Here is a 23,109-nt window from a genome sequence, read left to right as displayed (position 1 = left end):
TCCCTTTAAGCTCCCGTCCTTTACTTTTGACAAATTATTTCAGTTTAAAATGGTCAAATTTAGCGATAATAGGACGGGGTTTGTTGCCCCTACGGGCTCCAAGATGATGTACCCGGTGAAAAGAGATATTATTTACCGTCTCCTGAGGAATTTTTAACGACGTCGTCTTAATGTTTGTTATCTCTGCCTCTTGATTGTCAGAGGTATTCTTGGATATGCCTGAGAATATTAAATTCTCCCGCATGCTACGGGATTGGACATCCAGAACCGTTTCTTTTAACGTTTTATTCTCCTTTTTATTCGTTTCCAAAACGGCTGAAACAGCTGCGAGTGAAGAGCGTAACTCGGCATTATCTCGTTGGAGGTTACTTACGTTGGTCGACGAATTCCAAACTCACCTTTAATTCTTTAAGGTCCTCGCGGATGAGGCAGAGGACACCTAGTTTTTTATTTATGGAGTCCAGCATACTGACCGAAACGTCCGTAGTAGCTAGATCATCTGTCTCCGTCGCTGAGTCATTTTTTCTCTTCTTGGAAGGTTTCTCGAAGGAAGGATCCTCCATCGCGCAGCTGTAAAAGTATCCGTCGATGAAACGTTCAAGGTCCTCCACGCTGGGTGGTATTCCAAATCTGCCGGATGAAAGAGAGAAGAGAAAAGTCAAGTTATATGGTGGTTAAATTCAGATTTGGTTTAGCATAATAGAGCTAGATCTATCTTAGCAGCAGGGCGCCGCCATGTTGGGTATTCCCGGTCTCACTGTAGGTCTCGCGATAGTCACAGCATCTCGCGATTGGGAGAAGAAGAAAATTTAACAGCAGAAGAAGAGTGTCTTGAGTGAAAGCAAAACAAGCTCATAGGAAACAAACTAAGGTCGCATTTTCTTTCCCAAAATAAACACATAATGGAAGGTCAGATAAAGACTCAATTTCAGTTTTTCAATGTCCAATTTTAAACAAAAAAACAGAAACGGCTCGTTCCCGTTCAATGGAGACAGTAACACTGCCTCACCGTGGACGGCGGAGGAACGGGCCTTAGACACGTGAATATCTGAGCGCTTGTGTGTGTGTGAATATCTCGAAACAGCGTGATGTTTGTCTCAAAAATAAATGCGCGTGCGAAAGGAACCACAAACGCACTTTCTGCAACTCACAGGAAAAAGTCATGGAAATTTTAATTTTTTTTTAAATGTGAAAATCGCGGATATATTTGTGGATCTGGAAAAACACGTGTTGACACCACACACGGCTCATAACGACATTGGCCCTTGGAAGGACCTCCGACTTGATATCGGTGATATTCAACATGTTGGATTGTTTTGGCCCGATTTTGCTCCGTGTACGGAGTACCCTGACGACAAACCACCGCGCAGCCAATCAGAAAGCAAGCCGGCGAGAAAGATGGTGGGAAATCCAAAATCGAAACAGTCATGTCACAGCAAAGTCGGTGCTTGTCCTACAAAAATTATAGCTAACTATAGCAATTATTATAGCAATTATAGCAATTTTGATCAATCCATATCCATTTCACACTTTTATTTTAAGTTATATTTTAAGTGTGAAATTGAAAAAAAAATACTACTGATGTAAACCACCCTTATTTCCGATCAAACCACGGGCACTTCCGGTTTAGGCCACGTCCAGTTTAGGTCATGCCCCCTCTGAATACAGATAGTTTAGATGGTTGAACAGATACATTTAATCTTAAACTGCTTCCAAATGTGCTTTTCCCCCGCAGGATTGCACCTAAACGAATGTAACAAATATTGCCAGTCACCCTCCTTTTTTTTTCCCCTTTTTACCTTCCCTCAACATTTCACTCTTGGAAATATGCGCAAGGTCTCCTGGGGTGCGGGGTGAGAGTTCTCTGCTCTCCCCCTTTCCACCTAAGGCAGAGACAGCCAACAGAGATTACACCCTTTTGAAGTCAACCACCGGCCATGTCACCAGGATATGAATGTTTGCTTTTCACCAGCCGAACCACGAGTTTATGGCACAAAAGTATTTTATCGGAACGCTCCATCTCCACCCCTGGCAAATTTGTTTGTTAAAGTCATAAACAAAATGAACCAGATGGTCCATTGGAATCCTGGTCAGTACATTCCAGCCTTCTTGGAGGTTGCACGTGACCAGAGTGCCTTCAAGTGGTGATGATCGGAACTGCCCTCACATGAAACACCTATAATCCACAAAGCAATCTTACACATTTCACATAAGAAATTCATCACATACAAATGAATTTACGCACAACTGAATGTTTCACATCATGTATGTTTTTGGGAAAAGAATGTCATATGTATTTCAACAGGAATGATGATGGGAAATCAAGAGATTACTTAGTTACTGCGGAAAGAACAAAATGATCTCATGATGCGTTATTAGTTGATATGTGTAACGATAACACGTTTTGCTTGGAAGAACTTGACTTGCCAGCCTGATGAAATTTAATTATTGATTATTAATTCTTTAAATAATTTGGAGTTTAAAAGTCTCGGATGTGGGTCGAGCCAAAAGAGGGACGGATCGGCCCCTTTTGAAGAACACGCCCCCACAACTGTAAAACAGCCGGCGCGAAGTTGTTCGCTCTCTTGTTTTCCGGCCCGCTGTTCCTGCTTATTCCACCTTCTTCCCTCCGTCTGGCTCAGAACTGACAAAAGGACTCGCCGACGAACTTTTCCGTGACCCCGTGTGTCACCCAGCAATCACAGTTTAGACTGGCAGTGCACAATTACCGTGCGTCAACCAGCACCTGCTCCATCTTCCGAGTGTCCCATCGCGGCGAGAGCTGGTTCAACGGCTGGTCTCCCTTGGGACGCAGACGCGCAGCGGATCTCGGTCTCAGTAGCGGGATTTGGACAGCTGATATGCGGAGAAAAACTCCAGCTGAAGCCCCGACCTCACCTTGAGTCGAGCTGTGTCACCCCTTGTCCAACTGTGGAACTTTTTTTAATTTCATTTTTGCCCTGCCTTTGTGGAAGCAGTTTTTTTCTTCAATCGATCTTCCCTCCGCTAGCTCGATTCAATTCACTCCAGTAAATTGCACGTTTCAGAGCCAATTTGACATATCGCTGGTGCAACTTCTATTTCAAATATCTCACAGATTTCAAGTCAAACCTTTCCTTTCTACCTCATTAAATTGTTGCTTTATTATTTCGATTAGCTTTATTTTTATCCCTTTTCTTTCCACCGTATGATAGTTAGGTAGGCAGTATTTTGATTCTGTATGTGTAACCGTAGTGAATAAATGCATGTTTAAAAAAAACAATTCAGATAGGATTAGTAATTATTTTAGTAATACAAAGAACCACAAACATTGAATGAGGCGACTTCAGATTATGAATAAATAAATGAGGATTTTGATTTTATTCGTTATGTTTCTCCAAAACTGAAAGTAAACAGAATGTGGTGCCCCTATAGGCGATTGAGGGAATTACGACTTTTTCAAGCGCTGATCAATTTACTAATTCGTCCAAAAGACAACATCAATTATCGCTACAGAATGGTGCCCCTTGGTGAGGTTTTTATTTAAAAGAATGTCTACTCGAACATACATGATTTAAGCTTTTTGAAAGACTTCGACGCAGCGTCATCATTGGTATTCGCCGAGTGTAGAGTTCTTTTGATACTAGAGCAGTGCATTAATTAACCCCTTATAGCGTTGCACTAAGCGTCTGTTTAGCCGCTATCTTGCGTGTGGAAACAATTTAGGTGAGCCGCTAGTGTGGAATGACAGTGTAACAGGATTGATTGAGAACGAGAGCCAGTTACTATTGGAAGAATAGTGACTTGTATGTGAATTTGACATGATAGAACTCGAGTTTGCAACTTGTAAATTTCAGCTGGCTGAATTTAAAGTTGTGCGTTTGTTTTGTGTTTCCGGAACTTGCGGGAAGTCAGGTGACTGCCAGCGGGCAACCACCTTGACGAGACTCGAGTTACGTGCCTAGGATTAGCTACTGTTAGAAGACTATCTTTGTCTTCCGCGTGTTCGTTGTTGTTCGGGTAGAGAAAATGTTGATTTTCTGAATACAGACTGGAGATCGGTGAACAGGTCCTTCGAAGAATTTATTTTACAGAATATTCTGGACACAAGCAAGTTTACAGACAAATGGCTGCAGTCCTCTCGCAAGTGTGTAGTTACAGCGGACTCACAGCATTCTTATACTATCTTGAAAAACCCTCAGAAAACAGCCCCCAGCCCTGAGTTCAATACACATGACGACAGCCGGAAGTAGATAAGACTTTTTACACTTTTACAGTATATCATCCAATACACATTGACTTCAACCCCAGACACTGGGCCATTGATGTGGAAACAGACGAGGTCCTTTAGACATGATGACATGAGCAGAAATTGCGACAGCACTTACAAAGACACATCCACAGATAAAAGTTCTACTGAGGAAATAAGTAAATTAAAACAGTTATGACTAAATCTATGCAGAAGACCCTCTTCACCACCCGTGATGTAATGACATTTGAGTAATTTCCGCTTTCTCCCGCACCTAATGTGTCGTGAGTCATGAGTCGCGCGTGTGCTTTCCATAAGACGGCGACTCCAAATTAGCTCACTGCGAGCGGGTTAAAAGAGGGAAGCTAAGACACTTTTTTTCCCCTCCCCTGCTAATGTTTCAGTATTATATTAATAAGCAACCGCATTTTAGCCGTCTAAGCTTTCTCGTCTAATCGGGGGTTATAGTATAACACCGCAGCTGTATAAATAAACACACTGGACTTACACTGTTGTGAATTTGTTATCCTTTCCTTCTCTCTTGTTAATCCAATTCATACTAGTGCTACTGTTAACTGACGGGATCCTTGCTTTAACACTTTGCTGTCTGTCTGTTTTTTTGTGTGTGTTTTGGTTAGTTTGCTAGTCAATTTTTTTAAATTATTTCATTTTTCTTTTTTCTTTCCCTCAATTTTTTCATCCGTGTCTTGATTAATAAGAAGGTGTGAGTTCTAACAGCTACTATTAGGGAAGCAGTTTGAATATTTTTGTACAGTTTTACCATTTTTCAGCCCTGAAACCCATCAATAAAGGGACATGTGCATACAACTGTATTGACACTCCAAGTATTGATTGATTGATTAAGGCTATTAATCCATTTTAATTTTATTTCCTTTATTTTTATTTTTTATTTAAATTTAATTCAAACTTTTAACTCGACTTAAAAAAAAATCTGGTTGAATTTGTATTTTTTTTGCATTTGACCTAGCTTATGGGTTAGTCTAATTTTTTTCTTTCCTCTCTTTTCTCTCCCTTCTGTCATTTATTTAATGTTATTATTTTATCATTATTATTTTAATTATTTTTATTGTACTATTTTTTCCTTTATTTTAATTTTGTTTTAAAAAAATGTCCAAAATTTTTTTTTGTTTGCAGCTGCACTGCAAATCTTCTCTTTTACTTGTGTGTCTATTTCCTTTATGACAGTTTGAGCCCAGTGTGCATTGTTGATGATCGTACTGGATAGTGGGGTAGTTAGGTAAGTGCGTACGCTAACTAACTAACTAACTACTAAACGCTAGTGAAAGTCTAATTGTCCAAAAAAAAATTATATATATAAACTAAGTGTTAACAACATGGCCGCACCACGAGAAACCCCTAGCCCCTGTGAGAGCTTGGAGACTCTGACCCAGCTAGTTCAGAAGCTGACTAAAAACGTCTTACCTGAATACGCTGACTCTATTAAGAATGCGGATGTTGACACACTTAACAATAACCTTGCACAGCTTAGGTTATTTATGATATAATATTATTTATAACTAGAAAAATTCCCGCGGAAATTTTGAATGGGACTGCTGACTCTTTGGTAATGAGCTGAACAGTTTAAAATTTAAACCACTGGAATCGGTCAAGAAATGTGGAAGTTAACCATAATGAACATCAACTAAAAATATCTCACTGTCCCTGAAAATGTATTTCAAAAAATGTAAATGAGCTGAACAGTTTAAAATTTAAATGACTGGAATCGGTCAAGAAATGTGGAAGTTAACCATAATCTAAAAATATGTCACTGTCACTTTAAGAGCGCACACACATTTTTGACTTGGAGCCGTCACACGCCCCACATTCCATTGAGATTGCATGAGAGAAGCACCCCTTGAACAAAAGCCTCTCACGACTTAACGGTTGAAGATACAGATTCAAGAAATGGCTCGTTAGAACGGCAAGGGTTTGGGGAACACGAGCATGTTCTCATTTTCTTAATCGGATAAAAAATGACCAAATGAGAGCAAGTTGAAAACTTATGATTTATCAGAAATGGAGAGAGGAAGGCGCCTGAAATTAACATGTAAAAGACAGGCGAATTAGTCCGACTTCTCTTGCTTAAGGTGAAAATAAAGGTACTAAATGACACCTTAGCCAAATAAAAGTTAGTTTGTCTGAAAGAAGACACTCGTGACAACAAAATGTGAGAATTTGATGTCTAGTGAGCAAAGATTGTGGCCATGGTGACGAGTTGAAGTGAAACTTTTGGAAGTACATTTATTTGTTCCCGCCACTCTAAAGTTAATTGCTCCACTCTGGCACTTGCAATACACAACAATGTGAGAAGGCTATTTGTCTGCTGTTTGCTCACTGTCTTTGAACCCGCACAGAGGGAAGAGCTTACATTCCTTAAAAAAGATTTTGACACTGAGCTAAAGATGGGAAAAATTCCTACAAAATGAGCTAAAATTTGTATCGGTCGGATAACGTATGCGTGCGCAGCGTGTCTTGGAAAAAGGTGCTTGATCTGTAATTTGTTCCCCCTTTCTCCATTCATTTCCTATGGGAGTTTTTTGGGAGTTTTTGGGGAATTGCGTCGCCATGGTAACTCGGAATTCCTAGAAAAGTAATGCCGCACCGAGTCAGATCGAGCCGCATTGTTTGATACCTCATTTGTCCCGGTGCGATCTACGGTACGGGCCGCATTTAAGCGGAAAAATCCGTGGAAGATGATATAATAACCGCAATAAACCCATTTTTGTAGGATAGTAAGTAGCTTCGCTGCTGCTTGCTTGCTACGCTCAGCAGTCCCATAATAATATTATAGTCATTTTGACGATGACTCTCCTCAAAAGATTGATGAGTTGACCCAAGCTCTCGCTTTTGCCGAGGACACAAATCGACAACAAGAAAGACTGTTGAAAACCACAGCTGATTAAATTCACAAATTAAGATCAGTGGTGACTGACTTGACTGAACGACCATCAAAAGGCCAACTTCGACAAGCCGAAGCAAATTACGTGCGGGTTAGTTCGTTGCTAGCTCAGTCAACCGATGAAGTAAAGCGCCTCCAAGTACAAACTTTGAGAAAGGAACGCAATGCTGAAGTGGACCGCTCATATGACCTGCGAACAAAATTAGCATTGACTGAAGCCGAGGGTAACCGCCACCGACAATGCCAGAAGGAATACGAGGCAGAGTTAGCTCAAATTAAACATGAGTTACAGAGACCTCCTGAGCCCAGAGTCACAGCACCACAGCTGTCACCTGAGTCCGGAGCCGCCTGGAGGACGTCATCTGTGACCACCGCTGCCATCTGTGACCACCGCTGATTTGGGCCTGGCTCCGCCATTGGTCGCATCACCACGAGGCTTGGAACCATCAGGTGCTGACAGTTTCCAACTTGGACCCATGTCGACTCCCCTGGTGGAGAGACACATGGGTGTGGCCTAGAAAGATTTGGATAAACTGGCTTGAAATATCGCCAGGTTCGAACCGAAACCAGGGGGTTCCCATAACACATCAGAGTACCTTAAAGACATAGACTATCATCTCCAGAGGTTCCCAATGGCAACCGTGGAGGATAAGTTGTACTTGATTAAAATGACGTCCAGCCGAGCAGTCAAACGACTACTGGAACGGCAGCCTGCTGATGTGTTGTCTGATGAATTTGATGGCTCTCCTGAGTTGACAGGCATGGAAGCCGCCATGTCTGTCAAACAGGGAAAGAAGGAGTCCCCTCAGGCTTTCTATAGTCATCTTTGTGATGCTTACTTTGTGACTCGTAACGGACCCAACATGGAGGAGGACCAGGGGTTTAAAACATTGTTCGCCCGGAACCTCCAACCAAACCTCTACTTGGGATTGGCTTTGTGCCCTCAGACACTGACTAGCTCGCTGCTGCACTACCTAGCAGCTAGGGGCTATGCAAAATTGAAAGTCTCAATCCCCAAGACAACCGACGCTGGAATTTATTAAGTGGACGTGGGTCCCCCATCGGAGCTTGAAGGAGCTTGCTCCCATGTTCCGAGGGAAGAACAGCCAAGTCAAAAAGGTTGAACCTGTCCTGCTAAAGGTAAGCCTAATTCGCATTACAATCCAAAGCGTTATAAAACCGAATACGCGACAACAACCGACTCCCGCCACGAGTCTCGGAACCTCCAAGGCGACTCCAAAACCGAGCACAGCGCAGTCGCCGATAGCATACTGAAGGCACTCTTGAAATTGTCAAAAGACCCGCCTTTATGACTGACCGACGGCCGGACACCCACCGACGTGACCCACCCGCAGAGGTCACGCGTGGGCCCTCCAGAAGCCGAAACTTGCTTACCTTGTAAACCGCCTCCTGACTCAACGGAGTGGTACTTCAGGTTGACCCAAATACTACAGCCGACCCACATGGATCGCTACCAACCGACCAAGTGAGACCGTTCCAACAGCTTTTAGGGGAACTTTTAGGCGAGCTAACGACCGACCGCTCCGCCTACAGCGGTGCCCACTCACCGTTGGCGCCTTTTCAGCTACTAACACACTACTGGAGTCTGTTGCGATGGTACATTGGACCATTGGCCCCATGGAGTTCATCCATCCAGTCTATGTGAGACCCATTGAATCGGTCCCCCTTCTTATGGGCCAAGACCTGCTGTTTCGCTTCCAACCCATCATCGACTACCAGAACCTCGAGATTTGGGCCCAGGTGCGGCAGGCCCTGTTGACACACGTTGCCCAGATTCTGACCGGTCTCAGCTCTGCACCGTGACTTGGGCGCAGCCACCCCACGGGGAAGCAGGCGCCCCCATGGGGAGCTGGGACACGTCACATGCCAAGGCATGACCTCTCACGTCCCCTCTGAAGGACCAGCTGAGAAGCCACGATACCTTCCTTTGTGACCTTGACCCGCCACCTCCTGTGTACACCCCGCGCCTTATCGGAGATGTCCAGGTGCAAGGCACACCCGTCTTTGACGCTGTCCTCGCCTTGTGGGCTGACAAGTCAGCCATTTCTGCAGTTTTTGCTGACGACTTGCAAGATCACAACCAAAACATTGTTTTCACCTCCAAGTCTTGTCGCTTTTCGTTGAAAACGGAACCTCCTCGTACAATTACCGCAGTGGGCATGTGCGCCTTGAACCTTAAGTGGAATCAGCGCTCACTGACCCACTACTTCCTGTTTGTCCCGGACACGCCACACACCCTCTTTGTGGGTGCAGATTTGCTTGTTCGCCTTGCTGTCCAGGTAGACACCATCAACTTGGAACCTCTTGTGGGGTGGATGGGGGTTTGGTGGGCGGGTGCGCCTCCCGCCCCCGCCCGGTTAGGAGGGGGGGGGGGCCCAGCTGGTCGCTCCTCTTAACTCACTGCACTAGTTTTGCACAATACACTTTTATAGACAAATAGGGCACATAGCACTTTGGGGGGGAGTGGGGTAGGGTGGAAACACCGTCTTCGCCCTACAACTCCCCTCCAATTTCAATGCACCACACAACTGGGGTGGAGGGGGGGCGCCATCGGTTGGGGCAGACCGCAGTATGGAGCAGTGCTGCGGTCCCCCATTTCCCCTTCTGCCCCCGGTGTTTCGTCCCTCCACGTGGTGGGGGGTGGGGTGGGCGCGGATGCCCTCTCCGCTCCGCTGCCCGGCCCCTCTTCAGCGCCGGTGCCTGGGTGCGGGGTGTCCCCGGGATCTGGGGGTCGAGGGCTGTCGGTTGGTGGGGGTGGGGTCGGGGGGGGGGTGGGGGTGGTGGGGTGGGTGGCGTTTGCTGGGGTGGGGGGTTGTCTGGGGGTTTGGGGGCGGCTGGGGCTGGGTTAGGGTGGATGGTGGCCGGGGGGGTCGTGGGGGGAGCGGGAGCTGTGGACCGGTGGGGTGCCTGGCGGGCCTACAGTGCCCCGTCCTGCTGCGTTGGGTTAGGGGCGCGGGCCGCGTTGGGGTGGGGGGCGCTCCTGCTCCTGGGTTTGCTCTCCGGCCGGTGGCCCCTGCGGGGCCCGGGGGTCGTCCTTTGGCGCTGCCGCGGCCTGGGGGGCCCTGAGGTGTTGCGCTTGCTCTGTCCTGGCGGGGGTCGACGGCTCCCCTCTTTGGTGGAGATTTTCATGCATGCCAGATCCACCACACCAGCATCTACCGAAACTCAGACACAATCTGCTTCTTCCTCAGGTCATTGAATCGGTGGAGGCTGGTGTCTGTGGATCTCACTCTGCTTCGTCTGTCCTTCCTACCTTTCCTCAGTCTCTCCTTTGGGCCCTTGAGGTCTCAATGATGCAATGATGATGACATGTCAAATGAACATTACTGAGCTCTCCAGAAAAAAAAACGGAAAAAAAAAAAAACTTGGAACCTCTTGCGTGTGTTCCCAGTCTTCCAAACATGAAGTCCGGAAAGACCATCCCAGACGCTTGCGAAGTCTTGAACGAAGACGTTCTTGACGAAGTGATCGCCCCTGCGAACACGATTAACATTCCGATCCACTTAGTGAAGCGAGCGAAGGTCTTGAATGTCTGCTCGTCGGTCTTCCAACCCTCACCGGAATTCACGAACATGTCACTGTTTTTGGAGGCCACTCCCATTGTGGATGCCTCCCTCATCACTCTGATCTTGGTTCGCAATCCCCTGTCTCACGACGTTTGCATACAAAAAGCTACCCGCTTGGGTCTGCTCATTCGTTCCGACTTCCACGACTTCACTCTAACGGTGCCAGTGGTTAACCACATTCAACCTAACTTGTTCTTGACCGAAGACGCAGACGACCGAAGACGCAGATGGTCGAAGACTCACTAGGCCAGGGGTGGCCAAGTTCAGTCCTCGAGAGCCACTATCCAGCCTGTTTTCCATGTCTTCCTCCTTCAGCGCAGCTGATTCTAATGATCAGCTCATCAGCAAGCTTTACAGAAGCCTGATAACGATCCTGATCATGAATCAGGTGTGTTAGTGGAGAGAAACGTGGAAAACAGGCTGGATAGTGGCTCTCGAAGACCGAACTTGGCCACCCCTGCACTAGGCCATCTCAACTTGTCACGGTCAACCCTGCCGGTCCCACAAACAATGACGACATCGTCCGAGTGGACCTGGGAGCAGACCAACAACTGGTGATTTACGCATTGAGCGCATTGCCCACAACGCCCTCCAGCTCCCCCTCTGAAAACCCAGTGACCCCTCAACCAACCGCGACCCAGAGTGGGGACCTCCAGAAGGTCCTGTGCCGTGCCGACGCGCTGTGATCCGACCAGGACCGCAAACACTTGAGCACGGTGTTAATGAAATACACCCCTTCTTTTGCCAAGAACTCCTTGGACTGGGGACTGACGGACCTACACGTGGTCCGCATCCCTACTCAGCCCGGAGCGTACGCCAGTACAAGATTCCGATTACGAACCAGTACAGAAGACTATCGACGCCATGCTGGAAAAGGTCATCATTCGCCCCTGTAACAGCACTTACTCGGCTCCCTTGTGGCCAGTCTTGAAACCAAGCGGCAAATGGAGGCCGACCATTGACTATCGCAAACTGAACCACCAGGTTCCTCTTTCGCAAAGGCCCATGACACAACTTGAACAGGAACTTCCCAAGGTTCGAGATGCCAAGTTCTTCACCACTATTGATGTGGTTTTGGGTTTCTGGACGATTCCAGTGGACCCCAGGGATCAATACAAGTTGGCAATCACCTTTGGCAACAAACAATACACTTTCACCAGGTGTCCGTTCAGCTACGCCAACTCGCCGGCCGAATTTAACATCTTCCTCAACAAGGCGTGCCCCGACGCCGTCACCAGGGGCAAACTCATTCATGTAGATGATGAGGAGCTCCTCCTTGGACGATCACTTGGTGGAAATCGACCACGTTCTTGAACAGCTGTCCTCCGCAGGTGCCAAACTGTCCATCCTGAAACGTGAGGATCTTGGTCGGGCCGAACGGGATTGAGCCTCAGTCCAGCTGTATTAAAGGCTGGACATCAAAACCCCCACCAATATTTCAAAACTTCGCAGCTTCCTTGGCGTGTGCAACTACTCATACCAGTTCATCGAACACTTTGCTGACATAGCACGCTCTCTCACTAACCTGCTGAAGAAAGACACACCCTTCGTTTGAGGTAATGAACAAAGCAGCACGATGAACACGATAAAACAGAAGCTAGGCTACGCACCCTGATAGCATAAAAATATTTTTCTTGGAAGCAGGATTCTCCAACCATTGTGTGAGCGCGGGTCTATACCAAATGTACGACCAGGACAAACGTGTCGTGGCGTACGCCAGTAAAACGTAGAACGGACCTGAGTTGAAATACTCCGACTCGAGACGGCGTTGTGACGAACACACGCATTGCCGGCTGGCTCATGGCGCTCGGGTCCGGTATGCGAAAAACTCAAAGTTACCACTGGGTACCGACCTCGCGATTTGCCAAAACTGTGTGTCAACCTCAGCAACCCCGCCAACGGAGGTTGCCGCCCTACCGATGCCGGAATTCACGCGTCAACGCTATTTTGAGGGGCATGTCTGCAAGGACATGCCTACATCTTACGTGGATGGCTGCTCTTACCACCACCAGACCCAGCTGCAGGCTGGGTTGGGCATAAATGACTAAAAGTACCAGGCGTGCAAAAAGGGGGGGTCACTTCCCCGCCGCACCCACTGGACCAAAGACGAATCTGTGACACCCCTAGTGGACACCACGCCGGACAAAGCTAATTCGCGTGCCTTTGACTGTTACTAGGAGATGATGCTGACTGAGATCCTGATGTTGTGTATAGCCGCCGTGGCGAACCAACCCGGGATGGTTGAACCCGGACCCACCGCGGGAATTGCCTTGAGAGAGCAATCAAGATCGCTTATGACCAACTGCCGGACTCATACCCAAAGAATATTCGGCCACCTCGACCCCCAGGCGACATAAAGGAAGCTATATGAAGTGGCTTTTATTATTACCCTGCCGATTATAGACGCCCGTAACATCTACCACCTGAAATATGTCGTCAATGTGGGTGCGTGGCAAGGAGATACTTACGTAAGAGTTGACACCCTTGAAGTGATTGTCTATCACGACTCTAGTCCTAACCTCTATCTGGCCCCAAATTTGCAGATACCAAAGACATCCACAACCTGTGCCCCAGTAAGCCGTTCCTTCGGGATGTAACGGATGGGATCTGCGGCCTTAAGCCTTTGGAGGAGGGATCGAAATGTAAAGCCGAGGCCACGCCTCAATACCAAATGACTACGACTCGCGCTGAGATTATTGGCTCGCCTCGACGGCCACTCTGAGCTAAGTTCAACACGATACTACTACTAGAATCAATCTACCCAACCAAACTATGTGGATTGATGTTTCTCATGACGCCCTTTTGCATGTTGATAACGTGGCCCTGTATCATTTGGTACCGTAAATTCATCAGACCGAAATTGAAGTGTCCGACTTCCTTAACCACGACCAGCTAAAATTTTACCCCCAAGTATACGACTTGATTCAAGTCGAGGGAACGGAGGCTATAGACTTGACCGCCGTCGTTGACACCTTACAGGCTATTTGCACCGCGGCCCAAGCCCCTCTGCCTTCTCTCTCTCAGTCCTGGTCTACAGCCGTTAATGCCCTGATAGCTTTAGTTATTCTCGGGTATCGTCTAACCTTTGGTATGGCCTACTTACTCTACAGGAAGGTGCACAGGTTTAGCAACCAGCTACTAGACTGTTGCGCTAACCGACCTAAGATTTTTCACCGTAAACGACCACCTCCGGTGGAGGGTCAATCAGGACAATTCGTCGAAGAGATTCTCCTCGACCTCCAAGTGCCTGTAGCAGCCTCCCCGTCTTCACAAGAGAGTTATGCCCCGTAGTATAGTGCGGGTTTTGGGATTTAAGAAGGCGAAAAGCTTTTTCCCCGTTCTCTTTTTTGTTTTTTCCTTTTCTTCAACTTTTGTTTTAGGTTTTCAGTTCCCTAGTTACTCATGGTTTGATAATAGCCTTAAAGCCTTAGGATAGGTTTGCGTTTATTTTGGGTCTGTCTCAGGCCCGTGCCTGTTTCTGGGACCCGAGTTTCTTAGTAGCTAATACAGTACCTAGTGAGACACACCCAGTTAACTGAATACACATAGACGTACACTGACAACACACCGACATACACTGCACACACATAGCCCTGCAGATGGTAGGGGAAAGTTGCACCAGTGTTATATCTTGGTTGTTGCAGTGGAGCGTGACTGGGACTACTGCCAGCTGAACGTGGCAGGGTTCCAGCTCATTTGGACCCGTCAACCTGGATATCCTGAAGATCTCTTGACGAAGGGGGGGCTGTAACGAATATTGCCAGTCACCCTCATTTATTATAATTTTTTTCCCTTCGCTCAACATTTCACTCTTGGAAATATGCGCAAGGTCAACCTGGGGTGTTGGGTGAGAGGTCTCCGCTCTCCCCCTTTCCGCCTAAGGCAGAGACAGCCAACAAAGATTACACCCTTTTGAAGTCAACCACCTGCCATGTCACCAGGATGTGAATGTTTTCTTTTCACCAGTCAGAACCACGAGTTTATGGCACCAGGTATTTTATCGGAAAGCTCCATCTCCACCCCTGCCGAGTTTGTTTGTTAAAGTCATAAACAAAATGAACCAGATGGTCCACTGGAATCCTGGTCAGTAGATTCCAGCCTTCTTGGAGGTTGCACGTGACCAGAGTGCCTTCAAGTGGTGACGATCAGAACTGCCCTCACATGTAACACCTATAATCCACAAAGCAATCTTACACATTTCACATAAAAAAATCATCACGTACAAGTGAACTTACGCACAACTGAATGTTTCACATCTTGTTTGTTTTTTGGAAAAGAATGTCATATGTATTTCAACAGGACTGATGATGGGAAATCAAAAGATTAATTAATTACTCCGTAAAGAACGAATTTATCTCATGATGTTGTATTTCAACAGGAATGATGATGGGAAATCAAAAGATTACTTAATTACTCCGTAAATAAAGAAATTATCTCATGATGCCTTATTAGTTAATATGTGTAACGATAACATGTTTTGCTTGGAAGAACTTGACCTGCCAGCCTGACCAAATTTAAGTCTTAATTATTAATTCTTTAAATAATTTGGAGTTTAAAAGTCTCGGATGTGGGTCGAGCCAAAAGAGGGACGTATCGGCCCCTTTTGAAGAACACGCCCCCACAACTTTAAAACAGCCGGCACGATATTGTTCGCTCTCTCAATTTCCGGCCCGCTGTTCCTGCTTATTCCACCTTCTGCCCTCCTTCTGGCCCAGAACTGACAAAAGGACTCCCCGGTGCTGTGCCACGGGTCTCTCAACCACGTGGCACCTCTGTTCCCTGAACGACCAAGTGTCTCGGACTTGGGGATCGCACCGAACCGCCGCCGTGCACCAAACCTCGGTAATATTATTGTGATTGCGAAGGACTCCATTTAAATGTACGGATTGACGCCACCCTCTCTTTTGCAGCCTCTATGGTGTTGCACCTTTTCCTAAAGAAATCAAATTCGCCATGCGATCGCATTAAGATTTCCAGTTCGAGAGGGGTATAACATGCCGCCCTCTGCTTCCCCCATGGTGACTCATCGAATCGGGGCTCCATTGATGCAATATTTTCATAGTGGTGGTGCACGCGCTTAATTCCAGGTGAAACTAATCTGCGTTGATCAAACTAACTCAAATCAGCTGTCCTGGAACCAAAAACTCCTTTTCCTATCTCAGGGTAGGTCAACTAACTGTTCAGGGTTAATCTCAGAGTTTGTGGATGATTTAGATATTTGCAATTATTAATGTTTAATGCATTGATTGACTTTCTTTCTGCCTGAATTTGAAATGTCCGAGTGCATCTCTGCATTGTCTCTCAATGGGATCACGTAGCGCTAATGGTGAAAATCGCGTCCGTGTGAATATACCATTAGTCTTCCCATAATTACAGCAAAAATTTGTATGAAAAACACTTTTAACCTAAAATGTAAAATTAAATGAAAGACACAAACATAAATCTTCGCCTTAAAACTCATGTGGTTGACTTGCGCATTGAAAAACCATAAAACACTGCAGATTAAGACGTAAACCAAGGATCTACATGCCACTGAGCACACAGCACATAATTTATTACATAATGTTTTTTGCATGACAAATGTTTTTTGTTGGTGCTTCAGTACAGCATAAATTAATAGTTTTTCTCCATATTTATTCCTTCCATTTAAAAAAATCATTTTAGGAATTTAAATCTGAAGTATTGGAACAACGAAACACCTCCAGGATCGAAGTGGTTTCAGTGACAGAGGAAGACCTCCCCACTGCTGAGACCCCAAACACAATAAACATCAGCCCCCTGGGTAGCTTAAACACTAGTTCACTTTCTGACGACTTTAGAAAACCTGCAGACCCCCAAACGGCTTCAAGTCCAACCATGCCAGTCACCAAGGTTCAGCCATTTATGAATGGTAAGTCTTTACCCAATGGCAAAGAACATCGCCGAATTGACAAGTTTAATAATTTTTTTTAAATAAATAATTGATTGTAAATATGAAATATTTCATAAAATGTATTTTGGGGTGAAAAGAATTTGATACATTTCGTATTTAATAATGTTTTTGGACTGTAATATTTACAAGAGGTTACAGCTATTTACAATAGAGGGCATACTTAGTACTTCATTGTCATTACCCAGAAAGAAAACAATGTTGTCCAGTTGTTCAGTTTTCAAAGGAAAATAATAAAAAGATGGTTAACAGAGCTACACCTTGTTTCACCGTGCTCCGACGTGTCACACGCATAAAACAGTCTGAGGTGAAAGAGGTGAAAGAACAAAACTAGGAACAAACTAAAGATGCATTGTGGAGTTTGTCCCTTTTTTAATTTTTTTTTTTACTTGTGAGTGCCACCTCTGGCCTAAAGCTTAACTGCAGCCTTTGTGTCAAGCATGTGCAAGGTGCCACAATAGTCGGTTAATGAGCTACCGACAAACAGCATTGACAATCCATTCATATTTAAGTCCGTGCGTGCTGTCGTGTCCCGCCGGGAGTGAAGTCATGCAGCCGACAAATTCGGCTTTCGGAGGACCCAGCCTTGTGAATAGGCTTGGCTTATGGCCTATCCAGTAAGGCTGAGCCCTGTGTTGTTGTGCGCCAGCTATTGTAAATAGGCTGTGTGGAAACAGAAGAGCTATAAACTATGCCGAATGGCGCATTTTGCAACGTCCTCTATCATTCAAGCCATGGCGTCTTTGGCTGATACTAGGTCAGCTTTCACCCATGACGTGGCCTCCAGGTCATATGTCGGCCTGCATTCTGACCACTGCATCCACATTCTGACCATTGCGTCCAGCAAAGGCCACACCTCTCTTACTCTAGTCTACTCAGCCACCTCTTTTTTTAGTATCCAACGATGCTTGAATGCGCCAGATGCCGGCACAAGCCTCACGACTGTCGTGTCAATGGATGTGTACACATCTTCAGTATCCATAGAGGCCAGACTCAAGGATCCCATTCCTTTAAGTGCTCACCAGACCAGCCCGCCAGGAAGAGAAGACCCCGCCAACAGCATCCACAGACCAGCCCACCAACCCCAGCCGATCTGCAGTATACTTGCTGTGATGTGACACCATTTACAGTCCACAACTTCGTTACCTTGTCCCCAAGTCAAAACATATTCCATCCATATATGTGTAGCCACAATACTAACGTTGTTTACATTCTTCATAGGAGCAGCAATGCATGTTAATATTATAGGTGTACAAACAAGAGTTAGAGCCTGGCCATGTGGTGATGCACTTCCGAGGTATTCCGATGCCCTGTAGCAGGAGCCAGAGGGCTTCGCGGTCAGGCAAGTCAAATGTCGCCTTCTGATCAATGTATGCAGCAAGGATGGTGCTCTCTCCTCTGCCCCTGCTAGGATCCGAAGGTTGCAGTCTGCTGTTAATCATTGTGGGTGGAATTTAGAGATGAGGTATGACAGTAGACATTTATTATGAATAAATTATGCAAATTTTGTGAAAATGTGCAAAACGGACATGAAATTTATGCCCGTTTCCATCTGTTCTTCTTTTGCAAATAGTGAGAGATTGCGCCGCGAAATGACGTCATATAAGTGCTTCTGTCTGCTAGAAAACACAACATGGACAGATTACTGGTCAAGTTTCCGTGGCTGGGAAGAAGTTTAATTACAATTTTGTCAGCATTCACCATCTATCGAGCCAAGATAAAAAGGAGACGGCAACGAAAGTTATTTATTATGAGACTGATACAAATTATACCACCGCGTCGTTCGCCATCTGTATGGGAACGTGAGCGCATAAACTACTTCTGGCAGTTCGTGGTTCAGCAACATTTTAATGACAAACTCTGGGTGAAATATTTCCACATGACATGTTTTACATTCTCTGTGGCACAATTGGACAATTTGTAGGGCCACTTCTAACGAGCCTTCGACAACCTGTTCCAACAGAGAAAAGTGTTTCTATTGCAATAGCTAAACTCGCATCTTGTGCGGAGTACCGTGTGGTTCGAGGAAACTTTTGGCGTCACCTTAACTACTGTCCATCGTTGCATGTATGCCACATGTGAAGCCATGAAGTCACGGATGATGCCCCAGTGCATCGCATTTCCCGACGTGGCGGAAGCACAAGAAATCGCGGAACGTAACCACCTACTCCACAATGTACCACAGGTGTACGGCTCAGTGGATGGAACGCACATCCCAGTACTTACTCCAGCTATTGGTTATAAAGATAATGTTAATCAAAAGGGATGGACCTCTATTGTGCTCCAGGCAGCTGTTGACAACCAGCAGCCCCCTCGCACAGCTTGTGGTGGCCAACCAAACTCAACAGCAACGGCAATCAGAGATGCTCTTGTTCAGCATGTGATGCTGAGAGTTGACCAAGGTGGTCTCTGAAGAAGCATCTGAGAGATGGAGAATGGGGATGAATTTGGGTTGCTTGTATGGTCTACTTATTTCACCTACAATTATAAAGTCAATATTTGTTTTGTATTGTTGATGAGCGCACTCTGGATTGTTTGTGTATTAATACTGGGCAAGGGATGAGAGATTCGGTGCATTGTTCACAAAACCGTTTTACACATAATCTTTGTTGCCACAAATGCACATATTCAGCGTTTTCCCTAACAGCCTGTTTATTGAAAAGGATGAAAATGTAACAGCTGCACATACCCGAGTAGAATAACAAAAACTGATAGATTCAAGTAATAATTAATAAATAAATATTCAAATAAATAACTGAAAGGCTCATCTTTTTTTGTTAATTCAACCTATGATGCAAAACTATCCAAACAAAAAATGTAAACATTTGACTTCAAGAACATCTACTCAGTTGTTAACACTTGTACAAAAATACTTAAAAGCGCCTTTGAATTTGACTTTTGAAACCAGAGTCCCAGAAATCATATACAAAAATAAAATAAATCTGAAGAAACAAAAGGACACAAAAAAAATTGGACAGAAGGCCTGGACTGGCTAGTTAACTTATTTTAAGTACAAGTAAGTATGGAACGGATCACAGCACTCATCTGATCTCCCCTCGCTGAAAGGCCCCCTGGCTGAAAGGCACAGGTGAGTGGACGATGTTAGGTCTCTCCTTGCTGAAAGGCATAGGTGGGTGGGCTTCGGTTGCCCCCTGGCTGAAAGGCACAGGTGAGTGGACGGCGTTAGGTCTCCCCTCGCTGAAAGGCACACGTGGATAGTTATGTGCATCTTGTGTAGGTAGTAGTGGCCGTTGAAAGAAACAGTGGATTGGACATATTGTAACTGTCCTGCCTGTTCATTCCTGCCATAGATTCTGAATCTTGTGTACATCTTTTGAAACATCCCATGGCTTTATTTAGGATATTTGACAGTAAATGCAAGGTTTATTGCTCCTTTCTTGATTGCTCTGTGTGCATTTGAAGGAAAGACTCCCACATGCTTTTCAGCATTGTACAATCCGCCAGAAGACCTGCTTCTGTTGCTTCTGTCGACCGCCTCCAGTAGCCTCTGGTACTGCGTTGTCAACGGTCATCATCTGACTCTTCAGCATCTCGGGGGTTAGAGGGTCCCTGTACAGATGCTGTAAAATAAGAGGACAAAGTAATTAGTGACACGTTTAGAACAAGACCAGTACAACTAAACCTAATAGGAAATCAAATGTCAAGGATACTTGTATGAATAGCCTTTTTTCCCGAAAGACTATCAGTACTGAACAAGTATATTTTTGCTTCTCTATCCACTTTTAAAACCCATCTTAAAACACAAATCTATTAATTGGCCTTTGTGACAACAAACATGAAAACAACAAATATGACATCAAATTTTACCTTCTGAATTACCATCATCTGAGATGTGTTCAGATTTCTCACCATCATGCTCTTCCATGCTCGAACTACCGGTATCTAATAATGTAAATGATATACAACATAGTCAGTAAATTTTAAAATATGTCAGCTACAATTGCCATTAATAAAATAACAGTTGTTTCTAAACAGAACAATTAGTCCGCACATTTGATGAACAAGATTTAATTTAACTAACATGGTTAAAATATCTAACTTGCCCAGTTGGACTAACGTTGACTTACCTGAGCTGTTGATGGATGAATTGAGTAACGTAACCAAAGGTCTTTGACACAGTATCTCATCTATCATGTCAAAGTATTTGATGCTGGCACCAGCTTTTCCTCCTTCAACGCTGGTCGCCATTCGACGCTTCTCAGCCATGTACCTGTTTGGGACTTTTCCACTTGCTTCTTAGTATTGTCCACGGCTTGTCAAACCATTTTGCTATCATTTGGTTTTATAACCGTTACATTTCAGTAGCATTTCTTTGTTGTTTTCCGTCTAAAATTGCATAAATGTTTTTTTCTTTAACTCTTTGACTGCCAACCGTTTTCAGAAAAGGGATGCTGTTGGTGCCAGCTGATTTAAGCATTTTGACTGATCTTTCAAGGTCCACAGAAAATTTTGTGTTTGGACCATGGAAACACACATACTACCAAATGAAAGATTGAACTCTCATCTTTCATCCAAAAAAAAAGTTTGTTTCTACCTTATTCCGTTTTTCAGTAATCAACAATAGAAAATGGTTAGTTTCACCCAAATCCTCTGTTTTGGACCAAAATACGGAGAAATCAAGCTTTTTATTTTATTTCATGCACTCTAGTGAATTTGACACCTTTTTTTTCCCATGAATGATGCCACAAACACCTAAACAGTGCTTTACTCCTGTAAAACACTATCACCAACAATGAAAAAGTGTTTTTTGATAGCAAAATACGTTTATTTACAGTCAACAGTGTAACAATTTGACAAAACAATTTGGCAAACTATTTACAAATGTGTGCAACTGTGGTACTATTTACAATTGTGTGGATGTTTCAACTACAGTTTTTCTTTTTGTAACACTCCCCTGCGTGCAAGGGGACGCAGCAGGATTTGCACAATTAGTTTCACTGCGATTGCCCCTTCGTGTGCAGACGCTACACTTTCTTGCCGGCCTTTTTTTCCGGGGAATAGCAGGTATATATTGCAGTGTGTGTTTGGCCATGTTGCCATCAAGTCTACTCTCAGGATCGGCTCCGGGTGCGCAGCCCGATGGGAGCTTCTTGATGACACTTTCGATTTCATCAATGGACGGGGGGTATAGCGAGATGGTATCCGTTTCCCTCCCAGCACTGGCGAATAGCTGAAGGGGGGCGGCGGCATTGGCTTGTTGAGGGCTAGTGAATAATGCTTACCCCATCTCTCCAGCTATGCAGGGGCCTCTGTTATGATGAAACCGTCAAGACCAAGGAGTGGAGAGGACTGATAACATCGGCGTCGCACAGTTCCCTGATGTTCAAGAAGGCCAATCTTGTGTTGCCTCAATGGAAGTTTTCTTCTCCTGCAATGTTGTTCAGCCAAGACGCCTTGTCCCTTCTGAGGCTTCTCCGACGCTGAGAATTCAGGGTCCTATATGAGTGGATATTGCCCTGGAGCCTCGCATCACGACACCTCTCCACGAGGTCCTGGGAGTCCGGTGAAATCTAGTTGTTGTGTGACCTGCATATCGGGCCAAGGACCTCAGTGGCTGTAGTGCGTAGGGTGCTGGAGAAATGTGACCAGCTCTCCTCAATGGAGTTGGGTTTGGTGAGCGCTGTGAACCAGTTGTGGACTTGGAGTGCGTAGTAGAGGCGGGCAGAGTTGACTGGAGATGTGGAGCGGCAGAGGTGCAGGCGCAGGGTCGCGACAAGGAGGCGCTCCTAAACACATGACAGTCCGAGATGATGTTCCAGCGGCCGAAGACCAAGATGTAGTCAATGTTTTTTGCAGCTGTACCAGTGGTGCGATGGAGCTGGCGATGTTCAAATCGTGTGCCGGAGATTCTGAGGTTGTGGGTGGCGCAGAGCTCCAGCAAGTGTTCACCTTTGACGTTAGTGATGTCGGAGGAGTGGGGGCCGATGATATATTCATATCCAGCCCTCTCCGCACCAACATTGGCGTTCATGTCGGCCAGAATCAGGATGACATCATGGCCGGAGACACGCTGTAGCTCGTTCTGAAATGACTGGTAGAACTCATCCTTGGCCTGCTCGTCTGCTGTGTCTGCTTCAGGCGGGCATACATATGGCGAGCTTTGTTAAAACTAACTATGATGTATGTAATATATATTTAAAAAAATCCAAATTGGAATATTTGATAAGATGACATTAGAGCCTTGAATATGTTAATAAATCATAACAAAAGATGTTTGGAATGCTCATTTTTTTGACTTTTTTCGACCACTCAAAATGTTCAGTAGCATCAGACCTATCCATACATATATAGTTTTAATTAATTAATTAATTTTTTATGCCCTCTATGGATAATAATAGCAATATTGTGCTATGAGTAAAACTAACTATGATGTATGTAATATATACAGTATATATATATATATATATATATATATATATATATA

At 45.2% G+C, this 23,109-nt stretch overlaps 1 protein-coding gene across 1 annotated transcript in view; it reads left to right on the top strand.

Annotated features, from left to right (window-relative positions):
• The first annotated feature begins 664 nt into the window (after window positions 1-664).
• The window catches only part of tmprss3a (transmembrane serine protease 3a), a 79,970-nt gene continuing 57,525 nt past the window's right edge, over window positions 665-23,109 (top strand). Inside the window, exons 1-2 of the mRNA XM_077580886.1 lie at window positions 665-670; window positions 16,400-16,625. Of these exons, the coding sequence (XP_077437012.1) occupies window positions 668-670; window positions 16,400-16,625 (229 nt within the window). The 5' untranslated portion in view covers window positions 665-667. The remainder of the gene's footprint in view (window positions 671-16,399; window positions 16,626-23,109) is intronic.

The sequence above is a fragment of the Vanacampus margaritifer genome, chromosome 11 (genome assembly GCF_051991255.1).
Source record: "Vanacampus margaritifer isolate UIUO_Vmar chromosome 11, RoL_Vmar_1.0, whole genome shotgun sequence".
NCBI classification, from domain to species: domain Eukaryota; kingdom Metazoa; phylum Chordata; class Actinopteri; order Syngnathiformes; family Syngnathidae; genus Vanacampus; species Vanacampus margaritifer.
This window is presented reverse-complemented; position numbering and strand designations above follow the sequence as displayed.